Source organism: Artibeus jamaicensis, unplaced genomic scaffold (genome assembly GCF_021234435.1).
Source record: "Artibeus jamaicensis isolate MK-2021 breed Jamaican fruit bat unplaced genomic scaffold, CSHL_Jam_final contig_387, whole genome shotgun sequence".
NCBI lineage: Eukaryota > Metazoa > Chordata > Mammalia > Chiroptera > Phyllostomidae > Artibeus > Artibeus jamaicensis.
Genome location: NW_026521812.1, coordinates 46,354,318 through 46,372,806, shown reverse-complemented (window position 1 = coordinate 46,372,806; position 18,489 = coordinate 46,354,318). Strand labels below are relative to the sequence as shown.

General features: G+C 33.9%; 1 protein-coding gene across 1 annotated transcript in view; it reads right to left on the bottom strand.

Annotated features, from left to right (window-relative positions):
• Nucleotides 1–18,489, bottom strand: part of PHIP (pleckstrin homology domain interacting protein) — a 135,128-nt gene that overhangs the window by 43,237 nt on the left and 73,402 nt on the right. Inside the window, exons 18-22 of the mRNA XM_037142891.2 lie at nt 16,606–16,743; nt 15,743–15,926; nt 9,289–9,406; nt 3,367–3,507; nt 1,259–1,335 (exon numbers count right to left, since the gene is read on the bottom strand). Coding sequence (XP_036998786.2) covers nt 1,259–1,335; nt 3,367–3,507; nt 9,289–9,406; nt 15,743–15,926; nt 16,606–16,743 — 658 coding nt within the window. The remainder of the gene's footprint in view (nt 1–1,258; nt 1,336–3,366; nt 3,508–9,288; nt 9,407–15,742; nt 15,927–16,605; nt 16,744–18,489) is intronic.

The window sequence follows — 18,489 nt, the reverse complement described above, 5'->3', positions numbered from 1 at the left end:
TTAAATACTTTTTAGACACTATTCTGTATGCATAGAAATGCACCTACAGGCAAAAACATCTATCCAAGAATAAACTGTCTTCAACTTATGAGCATTTATTTACACTTATCCCTCCTGGTCAGTCCCTCTAAATGGCACCTGCCAAATACTGATAGCTGCTACTCTCTGGAGCACTTAGCTCTTATGGGAAATCTGCTGCTGCCAGCAAAAACCTAACTATAAACCTGAGAGCGCAATGTTCTTTACAGCATTGCCCTCAACTGCTAAAGCCAAAAAAAAAATTTTTTTTGTTGGCCTATTTCAAATGTAGAAAACTACCAGACATAACAGTGGACACTTACATACCATTACTGGGAGTAAGTATTGTGGAAATAGGAAAGCCCTTGATTCTAACACTGATATAAGGAATTCTTTTTTAAAAAATAAAGGTATGTTTATTGATTTTAGGGAAAGAGAGAGAAACAACGATTGGTTGCCTTTCATACTTGTTCCAGGGGATTGAACCACAACCTCAGTATGTCTGGACAGGGAACCAAACCACAACCTTTTAGTGTACAGGACAACACTCCAACAAACTGAGCAATGCTGGCCAGGGCATATAAGGAATTCTGATAGCTTCTACCTCCTGGTTCCTTTGGAAATTTTATTTTAAAAGCTACTGCTGCTAGAAAATAAGTGTGTGGGGCTAAAATAATTACCATTTCCAAAGGCTACACTTGCTATTAAGGCCTTACAATGTCAGTCAAGAATATCAGGCCTGTAACAATGTAAATTGCTAGTATAAGGAATCGAAGGCATCCTCACTTAACAGTTAAGTAAGGTGGGAATAACAGGGGAAAAATGCTTAGTCTCATTGCTGAAAAAAGAAATTATTAATAGCATTTAACAAATTGCACTATATAAGATAGTAAATCTACAAGATCTCATTACTTTCATAATTTAATGCTCAAATATTTCTCAAAACTAATTTGTGGTTCAGTGCTGAAATCACAGCATTCAATAATAAAATATCAACTAGGAAGATAAAGTTAAAAGCACCATTTTGCCAATCTAGTTTTCCTAGAAACTAGTTTTTCTCTTTCTACTAAAGAAAGAAAACACGTCACAAAGGAAATCTAAATTTTGGACAACTCCAAAAATCTCTGAAGAAGTAGCAACTTTTAACTCAAAGAGACTCTGAAAAATGCTTTTGGTAAAGATCTTCAGCATTCTAAAGAGTTTATATTACATGTGAAAAAATAAAGATTCATTAAAGTACCTAGAACTGCCATCGCTGTGCCACGCTCGCTCTTCTTCTTCAGAGGTTCCGCCACTGACAGCAACAACTTCACCTTCCTATGAGATATTAAGTATACATTTTATTGTGCAATATTACCAAAAATGCTATTATGTAATATCACTAATCAAGTTATTTAAATTAAAACCTGATTTATATAAGTTGCAAAATACAGACCTTAGATTTTGACACAAAAAATTACTCAATGTATTTAATAATTACTGAATTTATCCAAAGATATAATACTTATTAATACTGGATTCAAAGCAATCTTTTGGATAAATAACACACAGAGTGGGACAAAAGTAGGTTTACAGTTGTTTATATGGAAAATATAATAATTCATAATAACACAAAAATAAATTCTGTTTTGTACAGTCACAACTGTGAGCCTACTTTTGCTCCATCCTGTATGTTGTTTGTTATTTTAAGAAGCCTTATAACTTATCTTCTAGATTGGATTCAAATTCCATAGCTGACAGAGCAAATCAATTTTTACCTTTGGCCTTTGTTAAAATTTAAGCTTTTTTTCTTCTACAGATGCTTTGGGAAACTTAAAATCAGAAACTTTTATGTTATATTAGTATTAAAATAGCTTTATCATACCAAAAAAGATAATATTACAGTTCTGGTATTATTCAAATGGTAGAAGATTAAAAACTACCCAAACACTGTTTTTCTTTAATTTCTATTTACTATAACTGAAAAAAATCTAAACAGATGATCTGATTACTCCCACTCCTAGTATATTACTTCTTTAAAGAGAGAATAAAAATTATATTGCTAAATATAAAATAGTCACTATATGAACCTATAAAATATCTGAACCAAAAATCCAGGAGTCTTTTCATTAATTAATACATTCTGCCCAAGGTGCTATTTTGTTCTCAATGTACTCCCCTAGAGTAATTTAATTGCTATTTAAATTAATTGCAATTAAATTAATTTAATTGCTTTAAAAAAATGGTAAAGCATAAACAAATTAGTTTGAGGAAGAATGAAGAATACATTTTTCTTATGTAACAAGTTTATCTAAAATTACATAAGTTTCTACTAAACTGAATCATGTATAAAATATATCCTATAAACTTAGTATTAAAAGAATCATACTTAACTGTTTCAAAAATAAAAATATATCTTATAAGGCAAATAATTAGCCTACATACATATTATGTTTTGCATATTTAAATAGTTACATGTCAAGTTTATGTAATTAGTAAATTTGGTCTTTTTACCAGATTGGACATCATTTTGACCTGGCCATACATACTAAGACTAACACCTCCAGAAATTAACTTTTAAATTATAGTTAGAACAGTTAATACTGCCCTGTCAATAAAAAATATACTCAGTGAATTCGCATATATGTCTAACATTCTAAAGCAAAGTTTGGCTTCAAAAATATAAGAGTACTCAATGTCTAAGATCATAAAGTCTTTGACCTTACTGTGGGAGAGAGGGTATGTGGGTGAATGGGGGAAGGAAGATGGTTGTAAGTGCTAAATAGAATTAATTTTTGCTTGCAAATGAACTACCCTTGCTAAAATATTTAATTTAGTAGGAACAATGATATTTACAAAAATATTTATACATGAGGAATATTTTTTTAATTACATTGACAAAAACTGAAGTGGTACAGAGATTAAAAAGTAACCAAGACTGCTAAATGCCTATTAATCAGTTATTATAGCTACAAATTAAACTTCATGGTACCATTTAAAAAGGTTGGCTTTAAAGTAAAAGAAACCTTGGCTTAATCCCTGCTCTACCATTTTGTAGTTAGGTAAATATGTAATCTAAACACCTTAAAACCTCAGTTCCTCTGTATATATTTTTTGATATATATATAAAATGGAAATAATTCATGCAAATTTGTTCTATGCATCTGTGATTATCAATGTGTGCCATGCCTACAACACATATAATAGGTCTTTAGTAAATGGAAGCTATCACTATCATTTTAAGGTCTAAAAATAACATGTTTGAGATAAATATAATCAAATCATCTATAAATATAATCAATGAATGTGAAGAATGAAAGTCATTTTTTTTAACAAAAATGCAAATTTATGAATGTGCTGAGATCTTACATCTGAAGAGCTAGTGCCATTTTCCATCTCTTCCGAAGGTCTAGGAATCTCTTCCAATGCAGATCTCGTGCGATAACTGTGTTGATTTGCCTGCTGTTTTTTAGATTCTCCAAGATCCAGGAAAGGCTCATGAGCATGATTCTGAAAAAAAGTATATTAAATTAATTTACAGCATGCCTAAAGAGCTAACTTTTTATTGTACTTTAAAAGTTGTATTTTAATTATTAAAAATCCATTCATATTTATGATACTAACAGAAGTAACTAGATTAGAGTATCAGCTCAATATTTTAAGATTTCAACAAGTTAAATAACATGTTTATAATACCTTGAAATTCACTTGCTGATCAGTAAGTTATAAAATCTTTGCTTTTGACTAATAGTAACTTAAAGATTCATAATATTAGACTAAGCCTAACATGAATTCTCCTGTACCCATACCAAAACAAACCTACAGAACAGGTATGAGAAAAAGGACCACATTTTTGTGAGGCATATTAACAGAGAGAGGCAAACTAGAAATCAAAATGGTGATCACAACACTACCATGCCACTAATGAGACTATGATACCAGGTGGCTGACTGGCTGTCTATCTTCTACTACAGATGAATTTGGAAGACCTCTTCTGTACCAGAAGAAAACATCACTAACAGCCATCAAAAAAATAAATAAATGGATAAAGTCCATATGGTGACAGAGATGAACAAATTCAGAAAACACAAGAATTTATACCTAAGAAAAAGACCCTTAAGAATATAAAAAATAAACATTAGTTTCAAAGAGAGATCACCATCATACTTATACATATAACACAGTAAGTCATACAAGACAAAAAGGAACACTATTGTTAAAGTGTTGATGAAAAATAACTGACCCTATAATTCGATCCTCACTTTTTTTCTCATTAAACTTTGTTTTAGTAGGTCTTAAAATACTGTTACAGATTTTGGCCAATTAGTTTCCATTAAAATGTACTGATTTAAAAATAAAATGGCCCACAAAATATTCTCATTTCCCTAAAGATTTTATTATGTCCTGTTATCATTAACCAGTCTTCTACTATTAAACTTAAATGGCCACTGAGAAAAACAGTTCTGAGATGTTCTTTCACCAATGATTAAGATGGTGTGGCAGGTATTAGGGATAATAAACATTTCTATTTTGTCATATATAAGGCACACTTTTTTGCCCAAATTTTTGAGAGAAAAATAAGAATGCACATTATACATTGGTAATGCCTGAAATCTGTTCTTATGTTCTGCAATTATTTATTACATAAAATTTCTTATAATATGTTCAAAACTAAATGCTAACATTCTTTTATAATTAAAAAACAAGTATCTAAATATAAATAAATAATTGAATTAAAAATTAAAACAAAAGATTTTTTTCTCTGAAATTTTGGGCCAGAAACATGTGTGCTCATTATACACGGCAAAATAAAGCAAGCCTCCTGAGCCTCCTGAACAGACTTGGGTGACTGCCAGCTGAAGCAGTCTCCTCGTCCACTGCTTTGATTACTGATTTAAACCCACAATAAATGTCCATATCATGTCACAACAAGCAAAATGACCCAGAGTAGGGTAGTCAGAGAAGCTCTCAATACACATGGGCCCTCCAGAAACAAGATCGACAATAGCAGCATCAACACATTTCAAGAATTTGGGGCCATTTTCTAACTTCTTCCTTGAAAGGCAACCAATGCTCTTCAGCTCAGCAAACTTACAAGCAGTATCAGCTGTGTGGCAAACCAGCACAGGTAAATGGCTCAGGATAATCACCTGCTTCCACTGGTGGGTTATTTTTGCTATCACCACCCATGTTACCACCACAAGCAACTTTGACAGATACATTCTTGTCACTGAGGCCCACAATGATCCCAGCAAAAGCTTCACTCAAAGGTTCATGGTGAACTTCAAAAGACTTTATTTCAGTTGTAAAAATAACTGGAACGAAGGTGACCACCATGCTCTTGACTCACATAGAACAGTACCAATACCATCAATTTTGTAGACATCCTGAAGATGAAGAAGTTGATAGCATGATAAAATCCAGAGCTTCAAGTGGCATGGTTCCACTAGTATTGCCATCTTTACAGGTGACTTTCCAGCCCTTAAATCAACCATGTTACTATTAACCACTGGCTCCACTATGTTGTCACCATTCCAACAAGAAATTGGCACAAATGCTACTGTGTCAAAGTTGTAGCCAGTTTTCTTAATGTAAGTGCTAATTCCTAACTATTTTCTTGTATTTCTTATGGTTATACAATGGCTTAGTGAAATCCATTTTGTTAACACTTCATGTGCATTTTAAGGTGATTTTCCTTCTCTCTCCAAACTTTCAGAATGTTCTGTTTTAGATGTTTTAATGTGCTTTAGTTGAGGTTTAAATTTTTTTTATTATGTTTTCTTTATTGATCCTGTTTGGCACATTAGCCAGAAGTTAATTCTAGGAAATTCTGGTTATTTTTTAAAAATGTTCCTTCTGTATATTTTCTCTCCTCTTAAGACTCTTATTAAATAATATTTATACTACTACTTCCATTCTCACAAACTCTACACATACACATTACATCCATGTTTGTTTTTTACATATCCTTCCTTCTCACCATCATCTTATTCCCTGTTGATGCATTCTGGGGGTGTTCTTCAACTTGATTTTCCAGCTTACCAACTCGTTTTTCAGTGTTCTATATTCTTTTATTCAACCCATCCAATGAGTTCTCAATTTCAATAATGATATGTTTAATCGCAATTATCTCTAACAGAATCCTCTTCAAAACTGCTTGTCACACCCAGCTTCTAATACCCCCTTCCTATCTCTGAGAATATTCTATTTTGAATATCTGTTCTGTGCATTCCACTGGTTTCTCTATGTAAGCCATATAAGTTCATTTGTATTGTGGCTTCCTCCCTACCCCCTCATCATAATTTGGCTTCACTATCAGGTAGTACTATTGCACTGGGGAAGGAGAGAGAGAGAGAGAGAGCTTAAAAATCTAGGGCTTGCTTTGTACTCCCCAAGAAGATTCTGGATGTGCATGAGGGGGGAGGGGTGTGCGCATCTAGAGATCTATAAATTGTAATCTGAACTCAACCATTCATATTCCTTTATCCATGACCACTCTCCAGTTCCTTCACCGCAACCAGACATGTCACTGAAACTCTTTCCTGTACTTCAGCCCCACTCTTGTTGGAGCAGCTACTAGGAATAGCCAAGAGAAACAGAAGACAATTTATACACTACAAGGACACAAGACTTACTCCAAAAAGATTCTCTAAAAAGAATACTGTATGCCCTGGCTTGTATGGCTCGGTAGATAGGGTGCTGACCTGTAAACCAAAGGGTTGCTGGTTCAATTCCCAGTCAGGGCACATGCCTGGGTTGCAGGCCAGGTCCCCAGTAGGGAACATACAAAAGGCAACCATACACTGATAATTTTCCTTCTTTCCCTCTTTCTAAAAATAAATAAATAAAATCTTTTAAAAAAATAGGAATACTACATTATTTGGTAACTTTGTAAAAAATCTGGGAAATAGTAAAAGTATAAAAAGGAAACTGTTCAACCACGATCTTGTAAGTCTTCAGTAATCCATTGTTAAAAATGTGATATACCCTGCTTCTTTCATTTAACAGAAATATATTTATCTATTCAATTCTACTTCATTAAAAAATTACTATTCCATTTTATAAGTTTTAGCCACAATTTTGTATTTTTTTAGAAAAAAATGTGATTCCAAGAACAAAAATATTTTAATGCCTTAATAAATAGTGCAGCACAAGGGAAAACTATCAACTAATATCTGTTGTCCCTTCTTACAGAAAAATTAGAATTTTCTTTGTTGAGATTTCATGAGACTAAATTCTGGCCAATGGGGTATGTGGCATGATGCTGCAGAACTTCAAAGAACTTCCCTCAGGAGGGCATATGTGCCCTTAATAGACTCGATTCTCCATTCTGTGGCTTTAAATAAGGATGCTGATAATCTTCATGCATGAGGTCAAATTCACACACAAAAAGACCAGAAAAATAGAAGAAATTCAGTTCTCAATACCGAAGGCATTATACTAGGCCTGAACACCTACTGAGGCTTTTACATCAAAGAGAAAGATATCTGCACCTTATTTAAGTCACTGTAACTTTAGATCCAAACCTACTGTCAAAAATCAACTTCATAACTGCTCTCTGAAGAGTTTTTACATTAATTTATACTTCCCACTAACACAGTAAGTATCCTGTATTATTAAAATTAGAAAAGCATTGTAACTCTAACCCTGGCTAGACGACTCAATTGGCTGGAGTGCCATACTATACACAGAAAGGATGCTGGTTCGATCCACATAGATGTCTCTTTCTCCCCCTCCCTCCCTGACTTCCTTTCTCTGTCCAAGATCAATAAACATATCCTGGGATGAGGATTAAAAAAAAAATGCAATTCTAAAATGAAAGATGATCTCATAAATTATACATCTGTGATTATCAACGTCAGCTGCCTAGTATCTATGCTTTCAAAGCTTTCTTTATTCTCATAAAATCTGAAAAGCAAAAATTAGGTCATACTGTAAACATTATTATTCTACTTGCTTTTATTCACTTAACGATAATATATTCTAAACACTTCATGAAGATAATGGAATGAACTCTAACTCATTTCTTTAAAAATATTGTATAATACCCCACACCTTTCTTCCAATGACAGACACTAAGGTTATTCTAGTTTTGCAACCAGGGGCACTGTAAATATTTGTTTGTGCATGGGTGCTTGTGTGCACAGGTATTTACATAACATCAGTTCTTTTCTCTCTTTAAAAAAGCATTTAAAGTAGTACATTTGGATACAAACATAAGTACATCCTTTTAATTTTAATACACAAGACCATATTCCATCTGTAAAAGTTGTAGCAATACAACCCACAATCATTATATAAGTTTATGTTCCCATATCCTTGGATTCTGAGCAAAAGATACAGGAAAAAGTATGCTTTCTAGCCACCATGAAAAAACCCCAACCAACTAACAAAACCCCAAAACAAAAAAATTATTTCAGATTATACCAACAAGAATTCTGTGTGGGGTCCTACTGCTCCCAGGGTATGATAGTGAATACTCAGTGAATAAAAACAACATAGCAAAGGACTACTTGAGTCCTTTAAAGGCAAAGTCGCAAAAGAGAAAAGAAAGTTCTAGAAAAGTAGACTAATTCAGGTTTAAGAAACTCAAATAAAAAGAGAAAGAAGCACAAAGGTGGGTCAAGAAACCAGTTTTTTTTTCATATAGTTTTCCTCAATTTCAGATTCTAATCTCTGAAGCTTTCAAGCTAATTGGTGTACAAAAACATGTAAGAATGGATAATTGTAACTCATTAACAGTAGAAGTAAGTACACAACTCGCAGATCATTGCCATGACCATCTAAAATACACTGGATCCAAGTTTTTCCAGATTAGGATGACAGAGAAACCAGCACAGAAATGTAGTAGAAACAATTTACCTACAGCAGCAGAGCTGACTTAATTATCTACAATAACAAATCCAGTGCAAAACAGAAAACATAATTATCTATCTATATATACAGGACCAAAAACAAAATAAAAAATGTTTTAGAGTATGCAACCAATTAACAGTACTACAAAAAATCCTGCTTAGGCTTCTCATATAATTTACTAAGATTTAACGGGCATATAAAAATTGGCATTTGGAGAAAAGGTATGCATGCTACAAGGCAGGAAATGTAAAATAAAAAATTTTAAATGGTAAACATAATACACAGTACAAAGAGGTAATCAAAAATTAACTGTATTTTTACTTCGTTAATGAAATACCCTATTTATTACAGTGTTAGAATTTTAAATTATGAAGTCTTAAAATGGTTAATATACTTATGAGGTAATATCACACATCAAAAGTAATTATTATTTACCTTTGAGACAGTGGGTGTTTTATTTTCCTTTGGAGCAGTTAAGTGTTTTCTTTTCTCTTCTGACCTGTAAGTTTTTATTTCTTCTTCTCCCTTTGCAGTTCTCCATTCTTCTTGCCTACTGAAAAGAGGATTAAAAAGCCACATGTTAATCCAGAATTTTTACAACTGATTTCTCACCTGAAGGAATACTAGTGTCAGAGAGGAAAGTCTACTCCAAATTTTTTCTTTTCAGATGAAGGTATGTGACAAAGATTTCTGAGTTTAAATTCATACATTATGTGCTCTGGACATTTGGCACTAAATGACTGAAACATTGGTAAGACAAACTTTGACCAAGTGAACTTGATACTACTGGTTCTGCTTGTTTTTTGCAAATTAAGTATTATATTTTAGAAACATGGTTATACTTCTGTTAGGGTAGATTTTTGCTGTAATAATCTTGCGTACCATAGAAAGAGCTAGAATCTTTAAAAAGGTGGAGTGGGACACAACAGAACCTTCAGGTTGAATTAATAAAATTCCTAAAGCCCTGAAAGAACTATGTTCTCTCCAGTGAAAGGGCAGTCAGGCTTCATCTACTGAAAAACTTCAACTCTATCCAGAAATCGAACTGAAATTGAGCAATAGAAAAAGCTGAGTTAACATTAACTGTGAATTGGAATTTCATGAAACCTGAATTCACAAGGACAAGGGAATTTTAATTTTTACTTTAATTTTTCACAAGTTTTTGAACTGCAAAGGTACTGATCTTTGACCTATAATTTTTCCTAGAGATTTCACAGTTGAGAGCTAATATTCAAATTTGGAACAGCTCTAGAAGGTTGATTTTCTTTTTAGTAGGGTATGTCAATGTCATTTTACTTAACTGTAAAAATCTCTATTGCAGCTGATCTTAATTCTGAATGGAAAATGAGTTAATTTAAATCTCATGCAAAGAATGGCCTTGATTTCTTAGTTCTTGACAATTTATGTGTTGTTTTTTTAAAGTAAATGTTTTGTTAAGATCATTGTAATTCATATACAGTTGTAAGAAATAATAGATTCCTTGCATTCTTTACACAGTTTCTTCCAATGCTGATATCTTGCAAAATTATAGTATAATAATATCATAATATGGATGCTGACACTGATACAACACATCGATATTTAAATTGTGTTGTGTTTTTATTTCTACTCATATGTGAAGGTTTATGTTTCCATCACCCCAGTCAAGATACAGAACATTCTCATCACCATAAAGATTCTTTGTAGTGCCCTTCTAATTATCACACCCATTATTATCTCCTCCTCAGCCCTTCCTCCCAACCCCCAGTGTCTACCAATTACTAATATGTTCTCTATCACTATCTGTCATTTCAAGACTGGTCCATAACCCTTAATACTGATTTGTCACTCAGCATAATACCCTCAAAAGTTATTCAAGTGGTTCTAGCAATAGGCTATTTCTTTATTGATAACAGAATACTATTTCATGGGACGGTGACACCAGTTTGTTTAACCACACACCTACTGAAGAATATCTCAGTTGTTTCTAGGTTTTGGCCATTACAAATAAAGCTGCTATACATTAGTGTACAAGTTTTTGTGTGAACCTGACCTTTAATTTCTTTGGAATAAATCCCTAAGATTATAATCACTGGTAATTGTGTATTTAGACTTTTAAGAAAGTGCAAAACTATTTTCAGAGTGGCTGTACCATTTTTACATTCCCATCAATAATACATGAGTGATCCAGTTTCTCCAAACCTCTCCAGCATTTGGTGCTCTCACTATATTTTAGCCATTCTGATAGGCATACACAAATTATTTAATTGAGGTTTCAATTTGCATTTCACTAATTGCTATAATGTTCAAATATCCTTTCATGTGCTTATTTGCCATCTGTATATTCTCTGATAAAATGCTTATTCATGTCTTTGTCCATTTTCTGATTGAACTGTTCTGTTTACTGTTTAGAGTTCTTTATATATTGTAGATACTAGTCCTTTGTTGGCTATGTGTTTAGATTTAATTTTAATTGACCTACTATTCTGACTCATTTAAGAGCCTTCCTGGGACAAACTTTAACTTACCTATCCAAAGGGTAAATATCCCAGAACGACTGTGAAAGGGAGAGTATTACCATATTTTTACGAGTATTAGACACACCGGAACATAAGACGGACCCAGGTTTTAAAGAAACAAAATTAGGGAAAAATTTTTTGAAGCAAAATATGTGGTAAAATATTTAATAACCTGTGACCTCACTCCACTGCTGCCCCCGCCCCTCGCAAGCAAGCCAGGTAAGCTACATTCGGACTATAAGACGCACCCCCTTTTCGTCACAAATTGGGGGGTGCATCTTATAGTCTGAAAAAATCTGGTGCATTTTGGCAGCGAAGTTCCAGGAAAGTCAAACATCCTAAAGTAATGGTCATAGCCTTGCTTGCACATAACCTCAATGGTTAAGCCCAATTAAAAAAAAATTAAAAGGAGAAAGATGTTTGGAAAGAAACAAGTATTCCCCATTCCTCATGTTTCCTTCCCTGTATGAGAACCTCTAACAACATGTGGCAACCCACTCCTGCCCTCCATTTACTTTCTACTCATTTTTCTCCAAGAGAGAAGTAAACTAATTCTGGAAGAAAAAATCAGCTTAGCAACATATATATTCTGCTCTGCCTTTTAAAGAAGTAAACCAACTGCTTCTCCATGGGGAGAAATACTGTAGCCTAGTGTTATACCTGTGTTTGGGGTTCAACATTAGAAAGCACCCTTTCAGGGGAGGGAATTTAAGGGGGAAAATGGGAGGGATTTAGAGGAACAAGTATAAAGGACACAGGGACAATAACTATGGGGAGTGAAAATGGGAGGGAGGTGGAGAGCACAGGGCAGGGCGGGGTGGGCTGGGAGGGGAGAAATAGACAGAAAACTGTACTTGAAAAATAAGTAAATAAGGAAAAAAAAGAAAGCACACTTTCATGCAGGTAAAAGCCACATTGTTCACAGCAGAGTCAATAATAAAAATTAATACTGTGATTTCCTGTCTGTCTTATTCTTTTGTGTTTTCAATTACTTCAGAACTATTATTTAAAAGATGGGTATTATTCATTGCACACCTCTCAAATCCTAACATCAGAATTAAAAAGTGAACAGGAATCCAACTAAAAACATACCGAGTTATTTTTATTAAGGACAACTGGGAACATTTTTAATCAAATAGTTATTTTTGAAATTTATACTTTAGGTGTATATTTAATCCTACCCTAAAACAAGTTTGAAGTATTGTCCAATCAAACAGCACAATCTACATAAACATTCACATTCAAAAGTATTTATTTTAATTATAGATGCTCCTCAATTTACAATGGGGTTACATCCTAATAAACCCATCGTAGGTTAAAAGTACTGGAAGTCGAAAATACAATTAATACACTTAAGCCACTTAATATTATAGTTTGCCCCAGCTTACATTAGGCATGACAGAACACCATACCCCCACCCCCCAAAACCCAACAGCAACAAAAAACCACTGGCAACAGAGATTATAGATTGTTTACCATCATGACTACATGCCTAACGGGGAGCTGTGACTCACTGTCACCGCCCAGCCAGCATCATGAGCAGATTTTGTACCATATATCGCTAGCCCAAGAAAAGATCAAAATTCAAAATTTGAAGTATGGTTAGTACTGAACTTTTGGCCAAGATGGAGATGTAGGTGGAAACACTGTGCCTCCTCACACAATCAAAATTAAGGACAACATAGATTTAGAAACAAAAACACAATCAGAACAAACAGAAAATTGAACTCTATGGAAGTATGACAATCATTCATCCAGACCAATAAGAGGGGTGAAGTCAGTGGCCGGGGTAGAGGGGTCACAGCAGGAAAAGGCAGTGGCCGCCAGATCCAGGAGCACAGGCGGTGCAGGGCTGACCGCAGTCACACATTTGCGAGCAGATAAACTAGGCAAAAAGGGGAAGCAAGACAGACTGCGCAACCACGCAACCAAGGGTCCTACCAATGGGAACTAAAGCCTAAAAGCACCACTTGAAAAGGTGCCGGCTTGTGGACAGCAGCAGACGGGACTGAATCTGAGAGAAAGTGGAACCAGCGCCACTGTTCCCTCTCTGACTTCGCCCCCACATATAGCATCACAAACCAGCAATTGGGTGGACTCACCCTGGTGAACACCTAAGGTTCCACCACTCATACGTTAACAGGCACAAACATACTAAAAATGGCTCAATCAGAAGAACATATCAAAGCCCTGGAGCCAATACTTTTAAGCCAAGAGATAGCCAACCTATTAGATGCACAGTTCAAAACACCGGTGATCAGGATGCTTACAGAATTGGTTGATTTTGGTCACAAATTAGATGAAAAAAATGAAGGTTACACTAAGTGAAATGAAGGAAAAAGCACAGGGAATCAATAGTGATGGAAAAGAAACTGGGACTCAAATCAATGGAGTAAACCAGAAGGAAGAAAGAACCAACCAAACAGAAAAAAATGAAGAAAAAAGAATTCCAAAAAAAAAATGAGGAGAGCCTTAGGAACCTCCAGGACATCTTTAAACATTCCAACATCCGAATTATAGGGGTACCAGAAGGGGAAGAGGAAGAGCAACAAGGGGTAAACTTCTTTGAACAAATAAGGAGAACTTCCCCAATCTGGCAAAGAAAACAGACTTCCAGGAAATCCAAGAAGCTCAGAGAGTCCCAAAGAAGTTGGACCCAAGGAGGAACACACCAAGGTACATCATAATTATATTAGCAAAGATTAAAATGAAGGAGAGAGTTCCAGAAGCAACAAGAGATAAGGGGACAGTAACCTACAAAGGAGTTCCCATCAGACTATCAGCTGATTTCTCAAAAGAGACCTTACAGGCAAGAAGGGGTTGGAAAGAAATATTCCAAGTCATGAAAGGCAAGGACCTACATTCAAGATTGCTCTATTCAACAAAGCTTTCATTTAGAATGGAAGGGCAGATAAAGTGCTTCTCAGATAAGGTCAATTTCAGGGAGTTCATTATCACCAAGCCCTTACTAGATGAAATGTTAAAGGGACTTATGTAAGAAAAAGAAGATAAAAAAATATGAACAGTGAAAGGACAACAAACTCACAGTTATTAACAACCACACCTAAAACAAAAGCAAACTAAGCAAATAAAACAACTAATACAGGAACAGAACCACAGAAATGGAGATCACATGGAAGGTTAGCAACAGGGGAGTGGGAAGAGGAGATGGGGGGGAGAAGGTACAGAGAATAAGTAGCATAGATGGTAGATAGAAAGTAGACAGGGGGAGGGCAAGAATAGTAGGGGAAATGTAGAAGCTAAAGAACTTAGGACACATGGACATGAACTAAAGGGGGGAATGTGGGTGTGAGGAGGTGTGCAGGGTGGAGGGGAATGAAGGGGGAGGAATGGGGCAACTGTAATGGCATAACCAATAAAACATATTTTTTAAAAAAGAAGTACGGTTACTATCGAATACAAATCATTTTCACGCCATTGTAAATTCAAAAAAATCGTAAGTTGGGGAATGTCTGTGTATAATGACTATTATGTTTTTTTAAAGATTTTATTTATCTTTAGAGGGAAGGGAAGGAGAGAGGGAGAGAAATATTGATGTATGGTTGCATCTCGTACATCCCCTGCTGGGAACTGGCCTGTAACCCAGGCATGTGCCCTGACTGGGAATCGAACCACGATCCTTTGGTTCTCAGGCCTGTGCTCAATCCACTGACCTACACCAGCCAGGGCTAATTACTATTACGTTTTGAGTTTAAGAACCAGAAAATCCTGAAATCAAATTCACGTTTTGATCTTAATTTTTTTTTAAGTTATTGTATGTAATGAGTGATGACTAGATTTAGATGGACCACATCCATGAATATTCCATTACTGAAGAATCAAAAAATACCAGATATAAAGTTCCCTAATAGCATGAACCTCAAGAGTAATATCAAATTATTCCTTTTAAATTTATACAAGTATATATTTTTATATAAAGATAATCACATTATATAAGATATTTACATAATGTAGTATTACCAATATAATTTTTACCAATGTAGTATTACCAATATAATTTTTACAGCTCTGAATGAATAAAATCCATAAAAACTTAATTATAACAAACTTATGAAGTGTTTCAAGCTACAGTTAAATAAGACAAATTAAGATTTAAATACGCTACTCAATAAATTTCCTATTTGGTCAATCCAAATTTTTTATTTCCCCTTATTCCCCTTAACACATTCTCCTCTCATATCCTTTATGTGAATCATTCTAGAAAAGAACATATATTCAAATTTAATTTTTCTCCAGTCATGAACAGTTTAAAATACTAGCTTTTCAGATAAATTTAAAATAAATTACCGAGCTGAACAGGTACTTTGAAGACTATAATTAAAAATGAACACAAACAACTATGGAATACAAAAATTCACAATTCCACTTACCTTGCTACACCAGCCGAAAGCTCAGGTACCACCACTCTCCGACTCCACGCTACAAGATCCCGCTCTGTGGCTATTTCACTCCTTGGTGCATTGCTGTGCATTTGCCGTACCCCTTCAATTTGTCCACTACGCCTTAGCCCTATATTTGGTGGTGAATGAACCTCTGAGGTAGAGCTTAGAGAACCTAAATGAAAAATATAGTAAGTTCTCTTTAGAGATACTTCTCCGTTATCTTACAAAAGAAAAAAATCTATACAATCCTCAATGTGAAATTTCGTATTTTGGCAAATAATAAGTGGTCAAATCAGAAGCTAAACCACAGGCAAAAGTTTAATAAAAAAACATACTAATTCAGCTGACTAAGCATGTTAATGAAAAATTATTGACTGTTAAGGTGGGAAGATGTAAAACAATTACTTTAAAAAATGCTCACCATGTACTTTGGGGGAAACTATATAAAAAGCAGAAACAGATAAACTTAAGGACGTTTATGCCCACAAATTTTCTTTAACATTTTTCTTAAAGTTTTATAATATACAACAAAGGTGATTAGATGTCTGAGAATGAGGCTTTGAATACATTCCATAAATTATTAAATATATTTACTTAAAATTTTTTTCTTAGTTCTACTTATAGGAAATTTGGAAGTATATATTTATATTAAAAACTCATTATCTACAGTTTAAAACCTTATACTATAAACATTTTCTTAGGTCATTAAATATTCTTCAAAACACAATCATTTTGGCTGTCTAATTCTGCATTTAACAGATGTAAATACTTTCTTGAAACTCTTCTCTACTGTTGATGGTTTAGACTGTTTCAGCTTTTTTAATGGTCCACCTAAAAGAATCAGATCTTACCTCTACTTAAACGGCTGGCATTATTGATACTTGCTTCACCAGAACGTCTCAGGTCTTGCTCCAGTTGTAGTCTTTGAATCATGCTGTCCAGTGGGCTAATGTCTTGATTTGCTTGCTGACTTAAAACTTGGTTCAGTCCTATGTAATAACACACAAAATACTAAGGATACTTTAGTCAACTATTCAAACCATTTCACTCCTTTACCTCACTTTGAGTCCAAAAGTAAACATAAATTTTGCTTGCATTAAAAGACCTAAAATTATCAACAGTAAATGATGGAACTAAATGGAAATATGTCCCCCTAAACCTTAATTTATTAAAAAACAAAAATGATGATTATACCTGAGTGTTTATCATGATTCAGGCACTCATGAAATCATTTAAAAAACTCAATTAGGTAAATATAATGAACTCCAGCTGGCACATATGAAAACCAAAATAACTACTTAAAATCAGTTAAGAGTAGGATTTCATCTTAGATCATAACTTTTTTTAAAAGGCAAATATGACTACCCAATTTCACAAAACTCTTTACGGCTTAATTAATTCAACAAACTCTTGGATATCTACTAGTATATACTAACTATTGCTAGGAACTATGACAAAGAACTGAGGATCCAGGAGTGAGTAAGGTTCTTGACCTTCATAAAGCAAGCTAATATGAAAATTGAACAATAAATCAGTACATAAATACAAATTATAAAAAATGTTAAAGATGATGATAAGAAAGAAAGAAAGAAACAGAAATGGAAACTACCTATGATGAGTCACAAAGGTCAAAGAAGTCCTCTTTGAAAAGGCAGCATTTGAGCTAACAAAGAAAAAGATAAAACCCTCAACAAAATATTGGCAAACCACATCCAGCAATATGTTAAAAAGATCATACACCATGATCAATTGGGATTCATCCCTGGGATGCAAGGATGGTACAATATTCACAAATCAATAAATGTAATATATCACATAAACAAAAAGATAAAAATCACATTCTCCTATCAATAGACACAGAAAGAGCATTTGATAAGGTGCAGCACCCATTTATGATAAAAACACTTGGCAAAATAGTAGAGGGAAAATAATTCAACAAAATAAAGCCCATATAAGAGAAACATACATCCAACATCAAAATCAAACAGCAAAAAATAAAAGCTATACTACTGAGATGAGGAACAAGACAAGGTGTCTGCTTTCACCACTTCTATTCAACATAGTACTGGAAGTTCCAGCCACAGAAATCACACAAGAAAATGAAATAAAAGGCATCCAAATTGGAAAGGAGGAAATAAAACTGTCACTGTTTGCAAATGACATGATGGTGTACATAGAAAATCCTATAGATTCCACCAAAAAACTATTTATTTGATCTAGTAAGTGAATTTGGAAAAACAACGAGATACAAAGTCAATATTTAGAAATGGAAGGCATTTTTATATACCAATAATGAAATATCAGAAACAGAAATCAGGAAAAAATCTCATTTGCCATAGCAACAAGAAAAGTGAAGTACCTAGAAATAAACTTAACCAAGAAGGTAAAAGACCTGTACTCAGAAAACTAAAGAACAATGAAGAAAGAAATTAAGGAAGATGCAAACAAATGGAAACATATACTGTGTTCATGGAAATAATTAACATCATCAAGATGTCCATACTACTCATAACAATCTATAGGTTCAATGCAATCCCTATTAAAATACCAATGGCATATTTCACAGATATAGAACAAACATTTCATAAATTTATATGAAACCATAAATGACTCCAAATAGCTGCAGCAATTTTGAGAAAAAAAAATAAGAGGGATCACAATATCTTATATCAAATGATATTACAAGGCCATGATAATCAAATGTCTGGTACTGGCATAAGAAGACACAAAGATCA